General features: G+C 34.7%; 1 protein-coding gene across 2 annotated transcripts in view; it reads right to left on the bottom strand.

Moving 5' to 3' along the window:
• Positions 1–24667, bottom strand: part of necab2 (N-terminal EF-hand calcium binding protein 2) — a 102399-nt gene that overhangs the window by 47343 nt on the left and 30389 nt on the right. For both annotated transcript variants that reach the window (XM_058750590.1, XM_058750591.1), the window contains exons 3-5: positions 11774–11882; positions 5921–5946; positions 5534–5631 (exon numbers count right to left, since the gene is read on the bottom strand). In XM_058750590.1, the coding sequence (XP_058606573.1) occupies positions 5534–5631; positions 5921–5946; positions 11774–11882 (233 nt within the window). The remainder of the gene's footprint in view (positions 1–5533; positions 5632–5920; positions 5947–11773; positions 11883–24667) is intronic.

Below are 24667 nucleotides of genomic sequence, written 5' to 3'. Positions count from 1 at the left end.
GTATTTATATATGAATATACACAGTACACACACATATATTATGTAAACACAAGTGTTTATTTTGGATGCAATTAAGCATCATTAATTGATCGGGCAGCCCTAACACTTACATAAACATAAAAATAAACTGTTTCAGTGTTATAAAAAACAACAACATGAATGAGCAAACTCAGAGCAGGAAATGCAAAATAGAGCACAGCAATTACAGACTGCTTTGAGCGGGGAGGGGATATTGCTGTCTATAATCTATAAAAGATATTAGCCCAATGGCTACACCTCAGATCAATTCACCATGGCATAGTTAAAGCATCAGATCCTATTAGAGACCATAAAAATAATTATCTAGTCTATACACGGCACTTTAAAAATCAAAATCTGCTTTAGGCATCTGGGAAATGAGTTCATTTCATTTCCACCGTTGTTACAATAGAAGTCTGTCCCTCCATTCACATCACACACCACTAAAAATGCACATAAGCTACAGTGCAAATTGATGCCTGGTGTACAAGAACATGAATATTTCATAGGCTGTATGAAAATAACACATTTACATTAATAATTAGCAGCAGCCTTTAACCTTCTCCAGAGAACAGAGGACTAGATTTTGAGTAATGAAGAGGCGTGAGGGGACACTAACACTTATCAATATCAATGCTTGTGGCAAACATCGCTTTGATTTTGGGCTATTTGATTATCCGCCCTCAGATAGACATCAATCTCATGGCTCTGCTACTCAGCTAGTGGAAGGGTTTGAATCTCCAGAGACTTGGCAGTAATGGAGAAGACAGTGAATAAACAAAAGCTGTAGCTTATGTTACTCAGTCTAATGTCAAAGGTTCATATCTAGTAATGGGGAAGAGAGATTACAGAACGTTACAGTCCACTCACATACTCTGTTCCAGTCCATGCTTTACTTGGCACACAAAGCTTAATGCTATGCTATTAAAAATGTATTTATTATTATTTTGTTAGCAGATTAAATACACTGTAAAAAGTGATAAGTTGACTTAACTTAAAAAAATTGAGGAAACATGTTGCCTTAAAATGATTTCATAATAATTAAATTTAAATAAATAATAATAATAAAAAAAAAAAAAAAAAAAAATAAAAAGTTAAGTGAATTTGACAAATTATTATTTTACTTAAAAATTTTAAGGCAACGGGTTTCCTCAATTTTTTTAAGTTAAGTCAATTTATCACTTTTACAGTGTGTGTATATATATATATATATATATATATATATATATATATATATATATATATATATATATAAACAAACTGCCCACGTTTTATCTGAATGTAAGTTACTCAATATAAAATTCTTGTTTACTAAACTGTGTGTGATATTACTTAATTGTGAGTTGCTAATAGTTCTACATCTTTAACATGCTGATCTCTTATGAGATGACATTGTTTCTCAGCCCTAATATATTCTACAACAATGCCATCTTCATTGCTGGAGAAGCAGTCCGTGGTTTTGCTGCTTCCCTGTGTATTAGATGACAGTTGCTGTTACACCAACACTTTGCAGAGCATCTGGTATATATCACATTACCACTACTGTGTAGATGACAGTGTCTGTCTCTCTTTCCATCTCATCCACTCACATACACACATACACACACACACACACACACACACACACACACATATATCTACACACCCAGAGAAACAAGGAAACATTTACTGGCCTTATGAAGAGCTGCTTTGTTGTTGCTGTTTGTTTGTTTGTTTGTTTGTTTGTTTCTACTCTCACCTAATTAGTTACATTTATTAGTTCGTAAAATACAACTTGTGTGTCTTGCTATGTTTATATATTGAACAAAAAGACAACAGCCTTGCATATTAAACATTCTGTCTGTCTCATTTTACATTCCATACAACAGGGGTTTTCAAACCTCTCAAATTTGTATTCATGTATAAAGATAAACGTTAACTGCTTGAGAATAACATTAAGTGTGATTATTAAACATAACATGTTTCCAAAATTTAAAAATAGAAATTACTATGTAAAGCCAAAAATACTGATTAAAATAGTATGTTTAATTTAAGATCTCATGTTTACCTTTTATCTGCTATTAGAGTAATATAACTATTACAGTAATAAAAGATATATAAACCAAAAAATAAATTAAATATATAACCATTCCATTACTCTGTAAACTATTACAGTAAGATAACTATTAATAGAGTACTATAGAAAATATAGAATATTGATAAATATCAAAGCTTTACAAGGTAACAAAATATAAAATAAAAAAAGAATAGCAGATATTTAGGCCAAAGTGGGTGAAGATGAAAATCTTTGTCATTATTTTATCTTTGTTATTAAAAAATAAGAACAAAGATACACATTAGAAATACACATAACATACAAATAAATACAAATACAAACTGTGCTTTATTTTTCAGGCACAGTAGGTGTATTTAGCAGTAGCATTCAAGAAATTGAATAAACAAATATAAAAATAAAACAATATGTACTCTTCACTGTATAAATTACAGATTGATTCTTATTAAAGCAACTGTATTAAAGTTCTTCAGTTAAGAGCAGAGAGTGATTTTTCTCTTTGTGTTTTGTTGTTTTATTAACATTAAAGGGAAATGAAAATTCTGTCATTTACTCACTCTCAAGTTGTTTTAAACCTGAATGAGTTTCTTTCTTCTGTTGAACATAAAAGTTATTTTGAAGAATGTGGTTAAGCAAAGAGTTGCTGGTCCCCAGTGACTTCCATAGTACTTTTTTCCTGAATGGGGACCAGCAACTGTTTGGTTACCCACATTCTTCAAAATAACTTGAAATTAATACAGGTTTAGGACAATATGAGAGTGAGTACATAATGGCAGAATTTAAAATTGGGTGAACTATCCCTTTAATGACAAGCGGCAGCATGTTTAGTACTATAGTCTGCTGTCACTTTAAGACCTGCAAGCATCTAATATACAGGCAGGCATCCATTTTTCTCTCAACTGTTTACTTTGCCTTTAGACATAATCAACTATGTTTATACGTAAGCATTGTGTTTTTGACAGTATTTGCGCAATCAGATGTGAAAGATAACTTGGTCCAGTAACCAGGTGCTGTTTAACAGGCTTTTTAGTGTATGCGAAATGTTTGTCTGGCGGGGCTTTAAAGCACATGCAAATAATGCACTTAAAAGTGATTGCAAAGTGCAGTTTCCCATTAAGTGTAGCTCTACTGCTGAGTTAACATTTGATGTGAATGTATGTTGCGTTGTACAGTATATACAGTGCCGTGAAAAGGTTTTTGCCCCCTTCCTGTTTTTATTTTTTATTTTTGCATATTTGTCATACTTAATAGATTCAGATCATCAAACACATTTTAATATTACACAAAGATAATGCAAGTAAATACAAAATGCAGTTTTTTAAATGATGATTTCATTTATTAAGGGAAAAAAGCTGTCCAAACCTGCCTGGCCATACGTGAAAAATTAATTGCCCCCTATTGTTAAATCACGAAAGAACTGTGATTAACCACATTATTTTAGAAAGCGGAGTTAAATTTCATTAGCCAAACCCAAGCCTGATTACTGCCAGACCTGTTGAATCAAGAAATCACTTAAATAGAACCTGTCTGACAAAGTGAAGCATGCTTAAAGAGCAACACATCATGCCGCGATCTAAAGAAATTCAAAAACAGATGAGAAACAAAATAGTTGACATGTATCAGTCTGGAAAGGGTTATAAAGCCATTTCTAAGTCTTTGGGACTCCAGCGAACCCCGGTCAGAGCCATTATTCACAAATGGAGAAAACTTGGAACAGTGGTGAACCTTCCCAGGAGTGGCTGGCCAACCAAAATTACTCCAAGAGCGCAATGATAACTCATCCAGGAGGTCATAAAATTACCCAGAACAACATCTAAAGAACTGCAGGCCTCATTTGCCTCAATTAAGGTCAGTGTTCATGATTCAACAATAAGACAGAGACTGGGCAAAAACAGCATCCAGGGGAGGGTTCCAAGGCAAAAGAAGAAAACAATTCTGCAAAGAAGAGTGGGCCAAAATTCCTCCACAGCGATGTGAAAGACTCATTGCCAGTTATCGCAAACGCTTGATTGCAGTTGTTGCTGCCAAGGGTGGCACAACATGTTATTAGATTTAGGGGGCAATTACTTTTTCCACATAGGGCCAGGCAGGTTTGGACAGGTTTTTTTGCCTTAACAAATGAAATCGTTATTTCAAAACTGCATTTTGTATTTACTCGGGTTATCTTTGTGTAAAATTTGTTTGATGATCTGAATCTTTTAAGTGTGACAAATATGCAAAAAATTAAAAATACATTCATACATATGGACCTCTAAGCACCCTTTGCCACCCCCTGAAGGTCTCTGAACCCGTTTGAAAATCCCTTCTGTACAACATACATCTATGCAGTCTAACAACTTATTTGAATAGTAAATTATGCTCAGCTAATGTCTGAAGATGCAAAAACACAAGCAGAACATTGCTGTGTTTGCAAGAGAGTAATTCTGTACAACAGAATCTCAGGTGTGGCAGGAAAAATGACACAGAGAAAAACGATTAAAGGAGAATTCAATGACAAAATTATGCTCTCACACTTACAATTGTGAGTGGCTTTGGTAAGGAAGCACCAGAAATGCAAACGTAGGGGTGGTGAAGAATCACAGGGTGTAATAATTTGCTTTCTGAAACCAATGTAGGTTTGTTTGCAATCAGCCAGCTGCATTGAAACACAAGTGTTTGTCTATAAGAGGGTTTTGGATCCCAGAAGCCATCGCTGTGAAGCTTATGTGTGCACAGATAAAACAAACACTAATAACTACCCCAAATGGCCTATAAATTTTTAAAGGGTAAACTCAGTTCGTATCGGGCCACATATTTTACAACTATCACTCAGCCAGGTATTTAAGAACTCTAACCTGCAACATTAACAAGGACCTTAGTAACATCAATTACATTCTACAGCATGCTGACGGGGAGAGTGAAATACAAGGAGAAGGGAGGAATACGCTCAAAGACAGATACAAAAAGAGCTGGAGGAAAAAGAACAGAGAGCGATTGGGTTTTTACGCCTTCTATAAATCAGATTACACACTTGGTTAGAAACGGAAAGAAAGAGAGAGGCACATATTTGTGATGGCCACAGCTCAGTAATCTGCAGTGCTGTCTTACTGAGCACCAGCTTGCTAATGAGAAGAAAACCACAAACAGAATATTCAAGCCAAGCTTTGAAATGGAAGGTTATATTTAGACGAGTAGGAGAGACTGCAATAACTTGTTCACACTCTTCTCTCAATATCGCTTCCTCATCATCTGAGGAAGGATTTACTGTACTATGCTTATAGGAGATGGCTTTCTGTTTTAGACCCCCAAAGATACATATGACTCAAGCTATGATATAGGAGCAGATGCCAAGCAAAACCAGCGATGTTTTAATAAAAATATGCATGTCTTTAAATATCTGAATGCATGTTATTGGTACTTGTATTGACAAATGCAGAAGGCCACTGAAGCAGAGACGCTTTAATCAGTTTATGGCACACTAACCTTTTTGGTGAAATCCATGGCTTTGAGAATGGCCAGGTTGAGTGTCTCTAGGGAGGCCAGAACACCTTCATAGTCCCCCATGTGGTTGGCAAAGTAGTCTGATGAACAGAGAAATGAGGCAGAACAGAATTATGCATTTTCTGCAAACTCACAAACAATACGGAAGACTGAAAACATGGAGAAATTTAATTGCCAACAAAATTGACCCAAAAATACACTGAAATAGAAATTTTACACTATCCATTGATATTAAAACTGAAACCATACACATACAGTAGGTTCACATCTTGTCTATCAGTAAACACAAATCTATTCAAATAAAATTATCAAGTTGTAAAGAAAATTTTATTATTTGCCACTCTAACACACAAACATACTGATACTCACCACATAGTTCCTTGGTGTCAACATTACTAACACATCGCAGGAAAAAGGAAGCGTTCAGAAAAACAGAATAGAAAAAGCAGGAGAAGAAAGAGATAAGAAACAAGGGAAAACCCAGCACAAACCAAACATTACATCTGTGTCTTACAACAGTGGGAATACAGAATCTCACTAAACTACTGTATCTATTTATATGGATCCTAAAGAAAACACAACACAAAACTTGACAAAGAAGTGATTTTTGAAACCAGAAGCTCAGCAGACCTCGAAGTTACATGCTTCATCAAAACGAATTAATCAGCCAATTTGACACTGATCTGGAACTAATGGAGTGTTTTTATAGAGGTTTTTAAGAGTTTTTAAGTATTTTGTTTTTAATTGAAGTGTTACAAAATATGAAGTTTTGTCATTTGTACTGAAGCCAGAATTAGTTGGATATGAATGATCTTATCTTTTAGGTTGCATTCATTACGTTTTAAACAAAAACAAAAAAAGGAGAAATAATCAAATGAGTTGAAGTATTTAACATTTAAAAGTATTTAATAGACGGGATTATCCAAAACTAGGCCATAGATTCCAACAAAAATGACTATTGTGATATAAAATGTTACAAAGTGTACTCATACTTGCCACTACTAGACAACAACAAAGAAGAGGAAAAAGAAAGAGAGAAACAAGCTACAGAAAACCATTTTTTTCTACTGCCTGGCTGTTACCCTTTCTGGGCTTCATCCTATCGTCTCTCTCTTATTTTTGCTCTTGGACTTTTCATCTTTCACTTCTTTATACTTTCCCTCACTAGGTAAAATGGAAGTGCCTTCGGCAAAGGGAAGCACAAAAAAGATATAAAGTATGACATTTACAGGTGTAGGGTGGGCACTGAGAGTGAACACGGCTAACAATCCTCTCTCCTTTCACTAGTACTGAGCTCTTGACGCCTGCCCTGTCAAATAAAGAGTACGTCCACCTCAGCAGAGGACAGAAGAGATGGGAAGACTGAATGTCATGAGTCTCTCTCTCTCTGTTAGGGGCCTATCCCATTCATACCCATTAGAATTTTGCTAGATAAGCTAGTGATCAGATTCATCAGTTTGACTATTTTCCATCCGATATGTTGATTCATCTGTGCATGTTATTAAAAAGAAAAAAAAAGTCTTTGTCATTTTTAATAAAGAAAATGATAGCTAGTTCTTCACCTCAAATGACTTTTCTGATGTCACTTAGGCTGCAAGTGCTATTAGATTGCGTTAAACAATAGCTTTTTAAGCACTGTTTTAACAAACTTGTCTTCAATCTGGCTTCATTCTGATACAACCCCAATTCCAGAAAAGTTGGGATGCTTTGTAAAATGCAATAAAATCAAGAATATGTGTTTGTTAACTGTCCTTAACCTTCATTTAATTGACAAAAGGCACAATTAAAAGATATCTAATGTTTTCACTGACCAACTTAAATGTATTTTGTAAATATAAACAATTTTTAATTTTGATGGCTGCAACACACTCCATAAATGTTGGGACAGAGGCAAAATAAAAGTGAAAAGGTTATAGAATATCCAAGTTAAACTGTTTTGAAACAGTTCACAGTAAGCAGGTGAATTGGTAATAGGTCAGGGTATCATGATTGAGTTCATACGAAGCATTCTGTCTTTGCCAGTAAACCTGGATCATGGCTCACCGCTTTGTGGTGAGAGAATTTCATAATTGTCAGACAAATCAAAAATCAAATTTCTCAATGCAAAATTGCTAAGAATTTAGGTCTTTCACCAACTACCATACATCATTTTGTGAAAAGATTCAGGGAATCCAGAGAAATCTCAGTACGTGTAGGGCAAGGCAGGAAACCTCAGTTGAATTCCTGTCACCTTTGAGCCCTCGGATGGCACTGCAAGAGAACCCGTCATGCTGCTGTGTGAAGTATAGCCACATGGGCTCGGGAGTACTGTGGAAAACTGTTGTCATTTAACACAGTCTGCAGCTGCATCAAGAAATGCAATGGGCATCTCTGTTACACAAGGAGAAATCTATACATCAGTTCCAGGCAGAGATGCCAGCGAGTTCTCTGGGCCAGAGCTCATCTTAGATTATTAAAAAATGTGGTCAGTTGAGTCCACATTTCAGCTTGTTTTTGGGGAAAACGGACATCAAATTGTCAGTCCCAATGATGAAAGAAACCATTCAGACTTCAATCAGTGACAGCAAACATTTGTCACGGTATGGGGGTGCATCAGTGCAAACGGCATGGTTGACTTGTATATGTGTGAAGGTACCATTGACGTGGAGGCATATATTGGGATTGTACAGAGATATATACTGCCATCAAGATGACATCTTTCATGGGAAGTATGGTTATTAGATCAAGACAATGCCAGGTCTCATTCTGCATGTGCTACAACAGCGTGGTTTCATAGACACATGTGGATGTGACTGTCTGGCCAGCAGATCTGTCTCCTATTGAAAATGTATGGCCCATCATGAAAAGGAGAATCAGACAACGACTATGCACTGTTGAGCAGCTGAAGTCTTGTATCAAGTGTGCCTGGCCAAAAATTTTGCTTGCAAAACTTTAAAAGTTATCATCCTTAATTCCCAGATGATTAAAATGTGTAATTAAAAGGAAAGGTGATTTGACAATGGTAAACATGCCTCTTGTTCCAACTTTTTTGGAGTGTATTGTAACCATCAAAATCAAAATTTGTTTATTTTTACAAAATAAAATTAAGTAGGCCAGTGAAAACATTGGACATTTTTTCTTTGTACTTTAATCAGTTAAATAAAGGCTAAAGAGAATGAACAAATAACATATTCTTGATTTTATGGCATTTCACAAAATGTTCCAACTATTCTGGAATTGGGGTTGTATGTAACACATAATTTTCATAATCAAATTGATCCTCAGTGAATAAAATTCATTTTGTTCTTGTTCAGTGTCATGCATCAAAATCTGTCGAATTATAGAAGGAAAATGATTTACAAACAGAAATTAACAGTGATTTAATATACAGTTATGAAGAGCATGATTTTGGCTAATGAGATTTCATAGTGGGTGGGGCTAATCATGACTCCATATGAATAATTAAATGTCCTGTTGCTCGTCATGGTCTCAAATAGTAAAAAAAAACAAAAATCAGATTTCCATCATAGTCGTACCTGTTAAGAATGCTGTAAAGGTGTGTGTGAATGTCAGCATGATATTCAGATAAATGGAAGACAAAAGATGAGAGGCTCATGTTTCATTTCAAATCCAAAACATAAGTGTAAATGAGAAACAAGCACAAAAAGGTGCCATGCATAAAGCTCTCATTTTTCTTCTTCCATTCGATCTTCAACACCTCAGTTTCTCTCCGCACCCCCCACCCCAGTGTCTTTTCCAGCCCTCCCCCATCTCATCATCTAGCCCTCTTGTCTCCATCCTTTTCTCTGCACCAGTCCTTATGGGCTCTGGTGGTTCATTATTTAGAGAGAAGGCTATGTTGGACCTGCAGAGCAGCGACCGCATCCTAGCAGCTGCAGACTTCTCCTCCTTTTTTACATAATTCATTCTGAAATGTGATTAAAGACAACACACACACACTGGAGCTGCTCTGCCTCCAGAGACCAGCTCACACACACCTATACACACTACACAAAAACACAGAGAAATAGGGTGCGTGAGACACAGAGAACAGGAAGAGAGAGATCTGGCAGCATGAGACAGATGTAGACATGATGACACTTTCTAAACACAAAACGTTAAGAGAGACTGAGAGAGAAAGTGAGTAATGCAATGTTATGTACCTAGAAGCAAATATATAAACTATTCTAAAGGGTCTAGTCTCATTACTCTTCACCTCATCCCTTTATCATCCTTCATCAGTCACAGTCTTGCCCATTTCCCCTTTTTTTTTGCTGTCCATTATCCTTCATTATGTCCATCAAAACGAAATCTGCCCCATTTTTCTGCCTGGTTCTTGAGAAACCATTACCTATAATCAGAGGTTAAATTGGACTAAAGATCCTGGTTACACAGTTATATCTTCAAAAAGTATGCTGCGGATACTCTTATGTCCCAGGGAGTGAGTTTTATTACACAGAACCAGACTTTTAATCTGAAAATGTAAATTTCTATCATAAAATTATTATTGTTAAATAATTATGAAAATATTCTAAAATTATAATATGCAGAAGTAAATATTTTATATATCTGTTTTGTGAAAATAAATACTGTGTTAAATGTATTATGAATAATACAATATAATAAATATACTAATAATAAATACATTATATTTACTTAAAACAATTATTTGTTTTTATATTTTAAATTTAAATATATTTTTATTTTATTATATTTTGTGTAATTTCCAGACATGCTGTAATTTTATACTTTTTTTTTTTTTTGCAAAAATTGTGAAAGAATTCATTTATTAATTAATTGAAAATACATAAAAGTCTAGCTATGAAATTTGCCTCAGCCAGACAAAAAAGACAAAAAGCAGACTAATTAAATAAACTAGAGAGTGTGAGAAGTTAGAATTTATTTTCTGAAAGTCCACAGGGCCGAATCTGATGAAACAATTACAGTGCTTTGCAAAGCAGCTTACACGAGGTGAAGCTTGAGCTCTAGGCGAAATCACCTCATCCACGCTTCGCCACTGACTACATTCTCATGTAGAGAAATGGATAATACTTCATCATATGAACTTTTGAGATAATTCTTAACCTGTTAACTGTCACTGGCCCACTTGCCATTACATGTTTAAACAGTAATATCTTAGTCTGAACCTAAAGCAATCCTGACAAACTATATATCATTTGAAAGCTTAAAGCCTCTAGTTTTCATTTTTGGAATATTTTACAGAGCAACTGTAATTAATTAATTTGTAAGAAGAGTACTCAGAGTCAGAGAGCGAGTTCTGACCTTTACTTTGAAATAGTGATACATATATAAAATCTGTAAAAATCTCCATTCATGTTCATGCCAAGTGTTCAAAAGATAACATTCATTCTATTTTTTGAGAAAAAAGGTCTAAAAGTGTTTCGAATATAAAGAAAAAACAATAGGTTCTCAAATTTTGATGCAGCGTGAACTATAACGTACGTCCAGGATTCTTGTCGCATGTCTTTTATGTTTTTTAGAGGTTGAAGTAAAATCAAATACTGCCATACTACCCTTAATACTTCTGAATGTGATGTCTAGGTCATGAATATTGAGAAAAGTATGGAAAAACATGTTTCAGATCACTCAAACCATATATGGAAATTTAGGCGCCCTTATATGGTTGCTAATGGGGTTTGATGGTCATCTAGTGGAAAAGCTTGGTACTACGCCCAAACACAATTTCACTGAAAGCTCATTTTTTGAGATATCAACCTCAAATTTGGAACACAACTTCTTCAGATTTTTGGGGATTTTCTAGCAGTTTTAAAGTGAAACATGTTTTGTAAAATATATATTTTATATAAAATATAAACATTTTAATTTTTACATTTTATATTTTCATAAACTTAAACTTCCATAACTTTTCTGTAATATAAATTTGATTTTTGACTTTTTTCACCTCTACAATAATCTGCCAAGTGTCTTCTTTAAAAGGAGACCAACCTTAAGTCTCTGCTCCAAAGCATTCAAAATTTATAACAATTGAAGTTGGAAATGTCATTTTAAGGCCTATACTCAAAAAGTGGAACCGACAGTTAACAGGTTAATTTAGCTTTAATGTTTTTACTGGAACATTTAACAACTTGACCAGGGTGTATAAACAAGTTCCAATCCATTTTTTTTTTCATTCCCTGAAGATGTCATATTGTTTCCTATTTTTATTGCTCCTCTGTTGTCCTCTATTGTGATTCACTCGGAGCTGTGCGTCTGTAGAATCACCTGGTGTTATCAGAGTCAATGGTGTGAAACAGTTTTTCCAGCTCCTCTTCATTCAGAGTCCCATCAGAGAAGAAAGCCTGGAACTCATCAAGGGAGAGCTTTCCATCATCTGCAGGGGGAAACAGAGATTTTAGCTGCACGCCTCATTCATTTTTAGCACTCCAGACAGTAGTGTGTATCAGCACCATGGGTATTTCTGTAAAATACAGAACATCTTAACAGGAAGAACAGGCTGCCATCACTCACAGCATCACAAATGTATTCAGTATCATCTAAAATTAATTAATTAGTTACATCAGTTAAATCAATATAGTATAAAATTAAAATACACCTATATGTGCGCTCCATATACTCACATGGGTCACATTCCCTAATAATTGCATGTGAACAAAGCATTCTTACAAATATGCACAGACAATTGATGGGTTTAGGTGCATACACACATTAATTTCTTCTTAACCCTCGTTCTAATGTTGATGAATCCGGATTATTCTTAATGAGTGAACGAGAGAGCCCACTGTTATTAATTAAAATAATACATGTTCAAACCATTTCCATCTATAGGTTTTCTGCAAATCTCTTCTGTATAGCCATTTGTCACTCTTTGCAAGCATATACTTATTTAAGATCTTTGAATAATCCTAGTGTGTCATTCTTAATGCAAAATTGACATATCTGAATTTATTGTAGGGTCATTTAGTTATTCAATTTCCAGTACATACATATTAGGCCGGTAAGATTTTTACACCAAGTATGTTGATCAAAATACAGTAAAACAGGAATGTTATGAAATTTATCATTTAAAATCTCTTTTATATATTAATATATTTTAAAATGTAATTTATTCCTGTGATGGCAAAGCTGAATATTCAGCAGTCATTGCTCCAGTTTTCAGTGTCACATGATCCTTCAGAAATCATTAATATGCTGATTTGCTGCTCAAGAAATATTTCTTATTAATATAAATGCTAACAGCTGTGCTGCTTAATATTTTGGGGAAAATGTGATACATTTTTTAAGGATTTTTTGATTCAAAAGAACATCTCGGTTACGTATGTAACCCTTGTTCCCTGAAGGAGGGGACGGAGACGTTACGTCAGCAGTGACTGACGTCAGTCACTGCTGATGTAACGTCGAACGTGACTGACTGATAGGGAACAACATTTATTGGAAACAGAAATCTTTTGTAGTATTATACATTTTTATTACAATCATGTTTGATCAATTTAACATGTCTGCTAAGTATTAATAAAAATTAAAAAGCAATTAAAAATTTTTTTAAGCATCACCAGTGACGAGAGACAGGAGGCTAATAAGAAGAATATACTGTATTGGCTTCCTCTATGGGGAATGGTCAAGAAAAGGTTATAGTGAGAAAAGGAGGATGTTACAAATAGGAGTCTCAGCTGCAGTCAATGCTGGGAGAAATTAAATATTCATCACCCTGGATTCGTCCTTGAAGTTGGACCTGCGCTTATTGGACAAAGTAAAGCCGAAATACAATATGAAAGTAAGTGCAGCCAATCGGTGGCTCCAAAGCAACTATTGGATTGTAGTTTCTAAATCCAAAAGCTTTTACTGGAAATGAGAACCACTTATGGCTTGTCAATGCGGTTCTGCACCTCCAACACATGGCCATGTATTTATACATGACCTTTATCCATTCTGCTCTTTATAGAAAAACACCCTACCATATCTGTGCGTATGTGTTTTTCTTTCTCAACCTACATAATGTTCTCAACCTTTCTTTGTCATGGTTAGAAAGTGGTGGAAGGGAAGCAAAATCAAAAGCAGATCTTTTTCTGAACCATAGCTTACATATGAAGTGTGTGTCTCTGTCTTTCCCTGTCTCTATGCAAGGCTGAGGAGCACGGGGAACCCAGCCCTTAATTAGGCAGTGACCCACTTTTCTTCTCTTTTCCTCAGGAAGGAGTGCTTGCTCAGGAAACCGACATTTACTTGCCCAATTTCCACGTTCAGCACTGTGCTCTAGTGACAGCTGATGTGTAACAGTAACATTACCTCTGTAATATATTGTAATGAGTCAATAAACCTCTCTGCACTGGGTTAAGTTGACAAATTAATCTTATACAACCAGCATTTTATGTTGATGATCATTGTTTGCATGATGCTGGTTGTAAAGAATGATTTTTATATTCTTGCAGAGCTATTTAAGAGAGTGAACTGTCCTGCTGTGCAATTACCTGGAAATTGCTGTACTCACCTAAACTGCAGGTGGGCTACTGTAATGCTGCTTGATGGACAGAAATGGTTTATCTTCCAGATAATGTGAATGGCCTTTCAGTGGGATTTAAAAGTGCGAAGTCTAATTTGACTCAGTAAGAGTGTCATGACAACGACTGCTTTTCTCAGAACCAAAGCCTTAAAACCAAAGCTTATTTGAAATTTAACACTACTCTTTTAGTGCCTTGCAAGCACCAGAAATGAATATATACATCGCTGTTTAAAAGTTTGGGGTCAGTAAGAATTTTTAATGTTTTTGAAAGTCTCTTATGCTCACAAAGGCTCCATTTATTTAATTTATTAAAGTTGTGAAACATTTTTTTTATATTATATTATATTTATTATATTATACAATTTAAAATATACTTTTACATATGTTCAAATATTTTAAAATGTAATTTCTTTCAGTGATGGCAAAGCTGTATTTTCGATTATTACTCCAGTCTACAGTTTCATATGATCCTTTAGAAATGAAATAATTCTAATATGCTGATTTGGTGCTTAAAGCTGCAGTCCGTAAGTTTTGCCTCTTTGTCGCCATCTCTGTTTGAAACCTGCAATTGCAGTTACTTGCGGAATTATTTTCATCGCGTAGGTTGTGCTCCGGCACGGCTCCAGAGCGGATGAATCTAATGTTTTGAGGAGTATGTGTGGCTGTCAGTCACCGCACCGGTGTGGATTCTGTACTTAGGAATCACAAATTCTCGCCTACATCTTGGAATATATTACCAAAATAAGAATTTTCACCGGATATTGTCATCAGAACAAGTAAGTAACAAGTCTGCCACGTTTGTTCTGACCAACTGAGGAAAAAAAGCATTACAATAAATCGCTCTACCAATGGTGATTAAATCTAACGATCGATTAGCTCATATCACATCAAACCGTGCAAATTATTATTGTTATACTTTGTTCTAAAATTGTTAATGTTAACAGCATCTGCATTGCGTGACTACGTGTATGTAGTGTGTATTAGCGTGTAGATTTCAATTTCTGAACAGTCTCTAATTGTCATACCATTCGAATTTCATATTAAGAAATTCTTTTAACCCAAAAAGCAAACTATGCTCTCTTTGAATTGGTTGTCTTTAAAATACAAATCCTTTGTAATCCCAGGCTATCTGTAATCAGATGCACATTAAACTGGAATAATTTAATTTCAGTCACATGTGTTTAATAAACACATAATCCTTTCTGGATTACAATCCGCTATTCGTTAGAAAAGGCTAACGATCCACCACCTGCAGGATGCTCACATGCGATAGCCAAGTAGCCGGGACTCAATCTTTATGTTTACAGATGTGACATAATGATGCAGCAGCATGCTTGAATTTCCCGCAGAAACCTACCTGTACCACTCAGATTAAAAAAAAAACATTATTATAAGTTTTAAACACTGGCTGGTTATGTACTTGCTGAAATATTGATTTTAAAAAAAAGTTATGGACTGCAGCTTTAAGTCTATTATATCTATTATTATTAATGTTAAAAAAAGTTGTTCTGCTTAATATTTAGTGGAAACCATGATTTATTATTTCAGGATACTTTGATGAATATAAAGTTCAACAGAACATAATTTAAACAAAAATCTTTTGTAACATGATAAATATCTTCACTGTCACATTTAATTTAATTTATTGCATGCCTACCTTTATTTATATATATATATATATATATATATATATATATATATATATATATATATATATATATATATTATTATTAATTTTCATCACCTAAAATTAGTAAGTATATGCGCTGCCGAGTGAAGCGCGTCAGTGAATGAAATATCGAGGTTTTGCATTTTGCTGTGAATCTGGCAGCGCATAGCCTAGATTTATAGTTTTAGTTTTAATGTAAATCTTATACAGAATTACAGTTAGTTGATCTAAAATTGTGATTATGCAACAGCTGTCAACCATCTCGGACCGGTCAGAACGCATGCGCACCACTTAGTTATGTGCACACACACACACATACATATAATATATAAATAATAATAATAATAATAATAATAATAATAATATATACACATACACACACACACACTGTATATACAGTAAAAATATTCTACACAAACTAGTCAGTTGATGGATGTCTATTGGCCACTGTCACACATTCCTTTTACAGAATACTGGGCAAGGCAAACATGTCGCCTCTAGCTGCCTCTGACTGCAGTGTAAAGTAATGGATTGTACTTCATGCAATGACCCTATATAATGTTTTTTTCTTTACATCCTTTCTCTGTCACAATTATATTCTCCAGAGATGCAGACTTTGGCACATAAACCACTCCAGTTGCAGTAAGAATGTAGACTGGAAGGAAATGCTGCAAGATCTGCTACTGTAATGACGCTTAATGGACAGAAATCTTTCTAGATAACATAAAGGGTCTTTCAGTTGGACTAAAGAGTGCAAAGTTTCAGTTGGTGGTGAGAAAAACAAACAGGCATCTCGAATGTTGCTCTGTCTAGGGAGCAGGGTAAGCAACTGATCAGACGGGTTTAGGGAGGACCAAGAGGTGAAGTTTAGTTAATGTGTGTAGGAAGGCAAGGGTCTGCAGGGACTGGACACTGTCACAGACCTCGCTACTTCTTATGAAAGAGAGGCAATTAGCACTTTTCACAACCAATGGCCCCAGCACATCTTAGCACCTCCTTACAAACACGTCTCTTCCCATCTCTCATCTCTCACAACTCACGCCACATTTCGGGGGAGAACTGGGGTACATGTTTCCATGGTAACCAAAAGAACAGGAGCAGACCTTTGGGATCTGAGATGTCTTAATCGTACATACGCTCACTCTCATTTTTTCTCTTTCATTCTGTTTGCTTCCTTCTTTTGCCTGTCCTCTCCTATGTTCCACACCAGCGACATGTGGTCGACTTCTGTAATCATATTAAAATGAATGACAATTAAATGAAACAAATGTTACTTCATAAAACTACTACATTACAATTATTTTCATGTTATCACTGATAAATAGCTCATATTAAAATTACATATTATTTTTCCTCTACATAAATGGAAAATAAAACACTAAATCTAAAATCAGTCATTTAAATGCTACAAGTAAATTTAGATATCACAATCCTATTATCTACAACATTAAACTGGTTGTTATTTTGAGATTTGCTAAAGATTAACTTATAATGTAAAATACATTTTTCAAAATTGTAAAAAAACCATTATTGATGCACGTTTTACAAGAAAATACTATTTCAGTTTAATTCAATGTGTTACTTGCCATTTCTTTGTAATTCTTTGTCAAATTTACAAGCAATCTCAGAGTGAAAATTGTTTCTACACTATTTTCTCAGTGTACAGTGTTATTAACAGTGTAATAAAATGATTAGTGTTATTAAAAGAATAACTTTAGGTGAGTGTTAGATGACGAAAAAGACAATCTAAATATAAAATAGGAGAAATTAGGGTAAACAATTAAATATCAACTGCTATACACACACACACACACACACACACACACACACACACACATATACTGTGCACCCCAACATAAAATATAAAACACTCTTTACTTTCAACAAGAAACCTAGCCTAATATTTTAATATCTTATATCCAAACCTTAATGAGTTTAAACATTAAGCAGTTTTACTCTGATTAAAATAACAACATAACACAATAACAACATCATAAGCTTATTTCAACTAACTTTGAGATTATTCTTTTGTCAAAGTTTTGCAAAGTCTGAGAAAGCATCCCTGATCTACACTCATTTCAAATCACCTTGCAGAAGAAAAGTACTTATCCATTTTCATTGCCCAAAGCTCACTTTGCCATTACAACTCTGCCCATGGTTATAAACAACCTCCGTCTAAAAAAATCACGTCCTTTCTGCATCAGAAACATCACATATATTTGTGACCCTAGAGTAATGATGCTGGAGATTGTTGGGATGCTGATGCAGAAGACTGTATAAACCTGCACTGCCCAGCCCCCATCTCCATTGCCAAAACAGTAATAAACTCAAAAGCTAAACTAATATGAAAGTCGCACACTCCCTCTGGCCCATCCCAAAGACACCACTCTGAGAGTAATGATGGATGAACAGTAAAAGAGCCTTTCACAGGCCTGTCAGTTTCTCTTGCTCTGAAACATCGATCAGCATGGAAAAAACCAGCCCTACCTGCCTGTCGCACTGTAAGCCTGTCTGTCAAAGCATCATTTAATCTATCTGCCTTCAGATTGCCTGTCTGTCTGCCCATCTGAGGTGGACACCGGTACCTTTGAAGTCTGTTGGGATTTGATTCAGCCATATGTCCGAGCAGTGTGATGGCAGCATGAGAGGACCCATCAGCACATGCTAAACATTTACCCAACTCGTCCTCCCACTTCCATATGTCTCCATCACAGACATGTTTTGCTAACAGTGTAACTGTGCGCAGTGAGCCAAATTACAAATAGGTGTTACTGAGACTGTACGACATGCTCAAGCTCTCGGGCGGCATATTACTGCACTAAAACAAAGAAGAAAACAATCTCACTGAGCAAACTCAAATGAGCAGAACGTGAAATCTGGCATTACAATAACACAATTTGCTGTGCAAGTAGAAGCTGCGTTACAACTGACGGGGTCCCTACAGTGTTCACTGCTCACTATTCCCTAAGCACTTCACTTTGTTAATTCGGAACTGACTGCAACATCATCATATACATATGAAACTTCAGTAGTGCATATTAGAGATGTTTGAGGTATGCTGACATAATGTACTTTACCATAAACATACTGTACTTTTGATTTAGTATGTTTGTATATAATAAGACCAAGTGTATTTATATAAATATTGTTATTTATTTCATTAATATAAATTTTCATATTTAAAAGTGCTAAACTGACTGATAAATGTCTGCTGCCATATTTACTATGAATATAAACATAATTTGTAGGGCTGGGTTTTGACACAAATTTCACAATTCGATTCGATTGCGATTCACAAGCATTCAGTTTCCATTTTAATTTCAATTCAATTCAATATTGATCATTTTGGATATATATCAGGTACAGTACGTGCCAAATTTTCTCAAGGAAAAAAATCTCTGAACTATATGCTGTAAAATATACATGAGAGTCATTTGGTACTACATTTCTATGAAGGTTCAAATTAACTGATTTGTATACAAATGCTTAAATTACAAGTTGAAGTTTTTATAATAATAAAGTTACATTTACATAATTAAATTTCTACTCCAATTCGTTTTTTGAAATATAAACATTTAAATGGTGGCTGTCATTAAAACTAAACCTTGAAGAAAACAACAACAGTAAAAATTATGATGAATATGTTATATGGTGCATATATTTAGCAAAATACTCCTCTCTAGAGTTCATTAGCTGACTAACGTTAATGAGTTTATGGTCACCGAATAGGCCATGTTTTTCTGAAGTAAATGTTATGTTACCTTACATATTGTTTATATGCTGTTATATTGACGTCTTTCCGCTGTTAAAACAGTGATTGAGCGATTACATGAGACAGGATACGGATTTCATAAGTTGTAGTCTTTCTTTTAACATACATTCGGATGTTCATTCATGTTTATTTTGTGCTGAAAAATGGTATTAAAGCTGAAGAGATGATCAGTTCTGGATCACTTCTGAGGCGCTATCTGTCCATCTACATTAAACAGCGCCAAACGGTATTTATTGTTGGAATACTGTAATAAAATGGACAGAATTGTGATTAATAATGCTCTACAATAATGTCTCATTGGCTAGACTAATAGATTCTTGGGATTTAAGAATAAATATAATTTCGTAAAAATGAGAATCGATTAAAATCGAGAAATCGATATTTTTTACCCAGCACTAAAAATTGGGTTATATTAGACACCTGATTTATCTTATTTCGCAATAATAATGAGATTATCATGACTGTACAGTAGATCATGACTTTCATTACCAGAAGTGCTAAAGTCTGCGTGAACCAGAAGTTGCTGCCGACTTTATTTCCAACTGAAACGGAATATTGAGTAGAGGGCGGGGTTTTATTTTTGTGCTCCTCCTCTCATCTTTCACTCACAGCAAACTAACGGTTGAAGGGGCGTGATTAAGCAAATTCTGCTCAAGTCATGGCCCAAGCCATCAAACTGACGTCATCATAGCAGGAGTGCCATTCCGGAATGGCACAGAATAAACTATTTTTTTCATTGGATTAACTTTGCACGGATTAATTGTTCACCTTAAGGCTAACAATGTGCACTAACAAAATAAATATTGTATATTTGTATTTCATACGGATTTTAAAAAATGATCTGGCTTAAAGCACAACTTATAAACGAATAAATGCATTAAGTTATTATTTAATTAAAATAAACTGTCATATTTAAAAGTGCTCACCCGACCGATAAATGTCTGATGCAATTTTTAACATGAAAATAAACATAATGTGTTTATATTACATGTATATTTCATCTTATTTAACTAGATTAGTTCATTTTATACCAGCTAACAACCACGTACAAACCACACCTGGGACTAATTAGACTCAATAAAAATGTTGGAACCTCAACTATTTTTTTTTTTTTTTTTTCACTGAATTAAATTCCTTTTAGTGCTTTTAGTGATGTGCAAATTTCCCTCTTCGCTTCCTGTGAAATGATGCATCTCTATGCAGTTCACAGTGGCCCTTCAAACTGAACATTGCAATCTCACTTAAGATGAAGGACTACCCTGTAAAGTCCACTTCGTAGGGCACTTATGGTAAAATGGAATGTAAAGACATTACATGATTACTCAAAACAATATCTCATCAATTATCAATCAAACAAATGCCATGCAAACAATTAAGGAGCAATGTTTAAACTCCTCATTATGAAGACATCAGCTACTACAGCACATGTAATAGCCAACCACACTCTGTCTCTGTGGAGAAGATAAGGGATGGCTGTATGAGAACTGATCCAGAATCTGATTGAATAAGAGTGAATCCTAATCCCCGGCACCACTGACAGAATCAATTAATGCTTCATCTAACAAATCTGATTCAATCACAATTCATTCAAATGAGTCATTAACCTCAGCTGCCTGAGTGGGCATTTCACATGGAAATCCTATTAGTGTGACCCAGCCACCAGAAAAGTGCATTAGCACAGAGAAGCGAGGGCAACAAATCTGCAAATCTCGAAAGCAACGCTCTCAGAAGTACTGTAGCTCTGCACCAAACCAATGACCTTCTCAAGAGAAGCATGGAGAAAGTAATACATTTTTTTGTTGAGAAATGAGTCTCGGTCTCTAGAGCTTTGTCCACAGACCACCCACAGTTTGTTCACTGTCTGATGCATATTTCACATAAAACTGGCGAGAGCTATCGGAAAATCAGCAGGACCAATCTGATTGACTGGCTTCTACGCAATTTCCAGAAGTAAAAGTGCACCAGTCTGGAAGTTTTGTCTCTTGGATGTTCTGGGATAAATTCTGATCACAAAGTCTCACACATTTCCCCTAATTTCTTCTGTTTTCAGACTATGAACTGACAGCTGTGTAATTATTTGAATTATTTATTTCCCACTATGACTATTATTGTAGCATAAACTATTTCAGATAAACCCGCACCTAAAAGGCATGTAAAAACAAAACACATTCTGATTAGTCTCTTTCAATTAAACTACTTAGTGATGGAAAATATGACTAGAATCTTTACCATGATTTGAGTCATTTTCAACCATAGTAAAGATAAACATCACAATATAGTAACTCTGTTTGTCTTGTTTTTATACTGAGAAGTTATTAAATTAAATTAAAGCCATATCCAGTATTTCTAAACATTATTGTTTAAAAGACTTAAAAAAAAAAAAAAAAAAATTCACATCAGACTTTTGATAACTAGTTATTATGTGACCCTGGACCACAAAACCAGTCTTAAGTCGCTGGGGTATATTTGTAGCAATAGCCAAAAATACATTGTATGGGTCAAAATTATTGATTTTTCTTTTATGCCAAATATCATTAGGACATCAAGTAAAGGTCATGTTCCATGAAGATATTTTGTAAAATTCCTACCTGTAAATATATCAAAATGTCATTTTTCATTAATAATATGCATTGCTAAGAACTTCATTTGGACAACTTTTGTTGGTGATTTTCTCAATATTTCGATTTTTTTTGCACCCTCAGATTCCAGATTTTCAAATAGTTATATCTCGGTCAAATATTGTCCTATCCTAATAAACCATACATGAAAGGAAAGCTTATTTATTCGGCTTTCAGGTGATGTATAAATCTCAATTAAAAAAAAAAAGACCCTTATGACTGGTTTTGTGGTCCAGGGTCACATTAACTTAACCCTCTGGTTGTGTTCGGACTCCTGTCACACTTGTTGTGTTCCCGGTCAAAAATGACCGGACTCCGAACAATTGCCCATAAATCTCTCATTTTGCTATATTATCACCAAATATTGGATTCATTCTTTTTGTCAACTTGTTTTCTTTCATTTAGGACTGGTGTTGTGTTTCTATTTGCATCTGATTAATCGTAGGCCTCATTTATCTGAAAGTAGGCACCTAATTTTTTGAGTGAAAAAAGCATTTTTTATGAATAATTTTCACAATATGAGATAAAAAAATTATGAAAATTTGCACTGTTTCTCACACTAGTGTGCTTTAATGTTTAATCAGGAAGTTTGGTTTTAAATGCTTTTATTTTGTACAAAATTGCACAAAGTCTGGCCATTGAAAGTGAATGGGGAAGAATGAAAGTAAGAGAAACAACTAGTGTTCAGGAGCATGTTGTGCTTGCAAACATAAAGGCCTTGGACCTGTGCGTGTGTGGATGCATGTATACTCACGCTATCACACACACACACACACACACAACGCACACACACACATCTATGCATACAAACTATTGTGAGTATCACACCTATTTCATCCTACCCTGAACTGCATGCAATATGCTTTTATGAATCTGATATTATAACTCTCTCTCTCTCTCTCTCACACACACACACACACACATGCTCAAACTGCCTTGTCTTTGGCCTGCATTGACTTCAAAATAATCTTTTTTCCATCCTTCGACCAGAACGTTACATCAACTTCAGCTGGTCCCTCAAAATCAGAAGATTGCTCCTCTTCAGTTGTTGCAAGGTTTTCAGCTTGTTCAGTGATGTTTTCCTCTTCCAATATATCTTGCAATGCATCTTCACTGTAAGATTCATCTTCAGTTGTCCCTTCCTAGGCATTTGTATGCTCTAGCATTTATTTGTAAACTTTTGTCTACTCTGTGAGAACACGAAAGCCTCAAAACCTATTGTCATAATGTTTTGTCTAGAATGTGGTGAAAGAAAAGATTCTTTTGAAGTCAGTGCAGGCTAAAGACAAGGCAGTTTGAGCATGTGTGTGTGTGTGAGAGAGAGAGAGAGTTCAGGGTAGGATGAAATAGGTGTAATACTCACAATAGTTTGTATGCATAGATGTGTGTGTGTGTGTGTGTGTGTGTGTGTGTGATAGCGTGAGTATACATGCATCCACACACGCACTGGTCCAAGGCCTTTATGTTTGCAAGCACAACATGCTCCTGAACACTAGTTGTTTCTCTTACCTTCATTCTTCCCCATTCACTTTCAATGGCCAGCCATTTTTGACAAGTGTGACTTTGTGCAATTTTGTACAAAATAAAAACATTTAAAAGCAAACTTCCTGATTAAACATTAAAGCACACTAGTGTGATAAACAGTGCAAATTTTCATAAATTATTATCTCATATTGTGAATATTATTCATAAAAAATGCTTTTTTCACTCAAAAAATGAGGTACCTACTCTCAGATAAATGAGGCTTACAATTAATCAGATGCAAATAGAAACACAAAACCAGTCCTAAATGAAAGAAAACAAGTTGACAAAAAGAATGAATCCAATATTTGGTGATAATATAGCATAATTACAGATTTATAAGCAATTTTTTGGAGTCCGGTCATTTTTGACCGGGAACACCACAAGTGTGACTTTTTTCAATTTTGTACAAAATAAAAGCTTTTAAAACCAAACTTCCTGATTAATCATTAAAGCACACTAGTGTGATAAACAGTGCAAATTTTTATAATTTTTTGTTTAATATTGTGAAAATTATTCATAAAAAATGTTTTTTTTACTCAAAAAATGAGGTACCTACTCTCAGATAAATGAGGCTTACGATTAATCAGATGCAAATAGAAACCCAAAACCAGTCCTAAATGAAAGAAAACAAGTTGACAAAAAGAATGAATCCAATATTTGGTGATAATATAGCATAATTACAGATTTATAAGCAATTTTTTGGAGTCCGGTCATTTTTGACCGGGAACACCACAAGTGTGACTTTTTTCAATTTTGTACAAAATAAAAGCTTTTAAAACCAAACTTCCTGATTAATCATTAAAGCACACTAGTGTGATAAACAGTGCAAATTGTTTTAATGTTTTGTTTAATTTTTCGAAAATTATTCATAAAAAAAAAATAATTTCACTCAAAAAATGAGGTACCTACTCTCAGATAAATGAGGCTTACGATTAATCAGATTAAAATAGAAACACAAAAAATTACGAAAATTCTAAAAAAAAAAAAAAGAAGTACTTATACCCTATGTGAACAAAGTCAGTAAGTTTGAGTCCAATGCGATAACGTTAACTAGTATTTTCGGAAAAAAGAAAAT

This window comes from Onychostoma macrolepis, chromosome 18, assembly GCF_012432095.1.
Source record: "Onychostoma macrolepis isolate SWU-2019 chromosome 18, ASM1243209v1, whole genome shotgun sequence".
Taxonomy (NCBI): Eukaryota; Metazoa; Chordata; class Actinopteri; order Cypriniformes; family Cyprinidae; genus Onychostoma; species Onychostoma macrolepis.
This window is presented reverse-complemented; position numbering and strand designations above follow the sequence as displayed.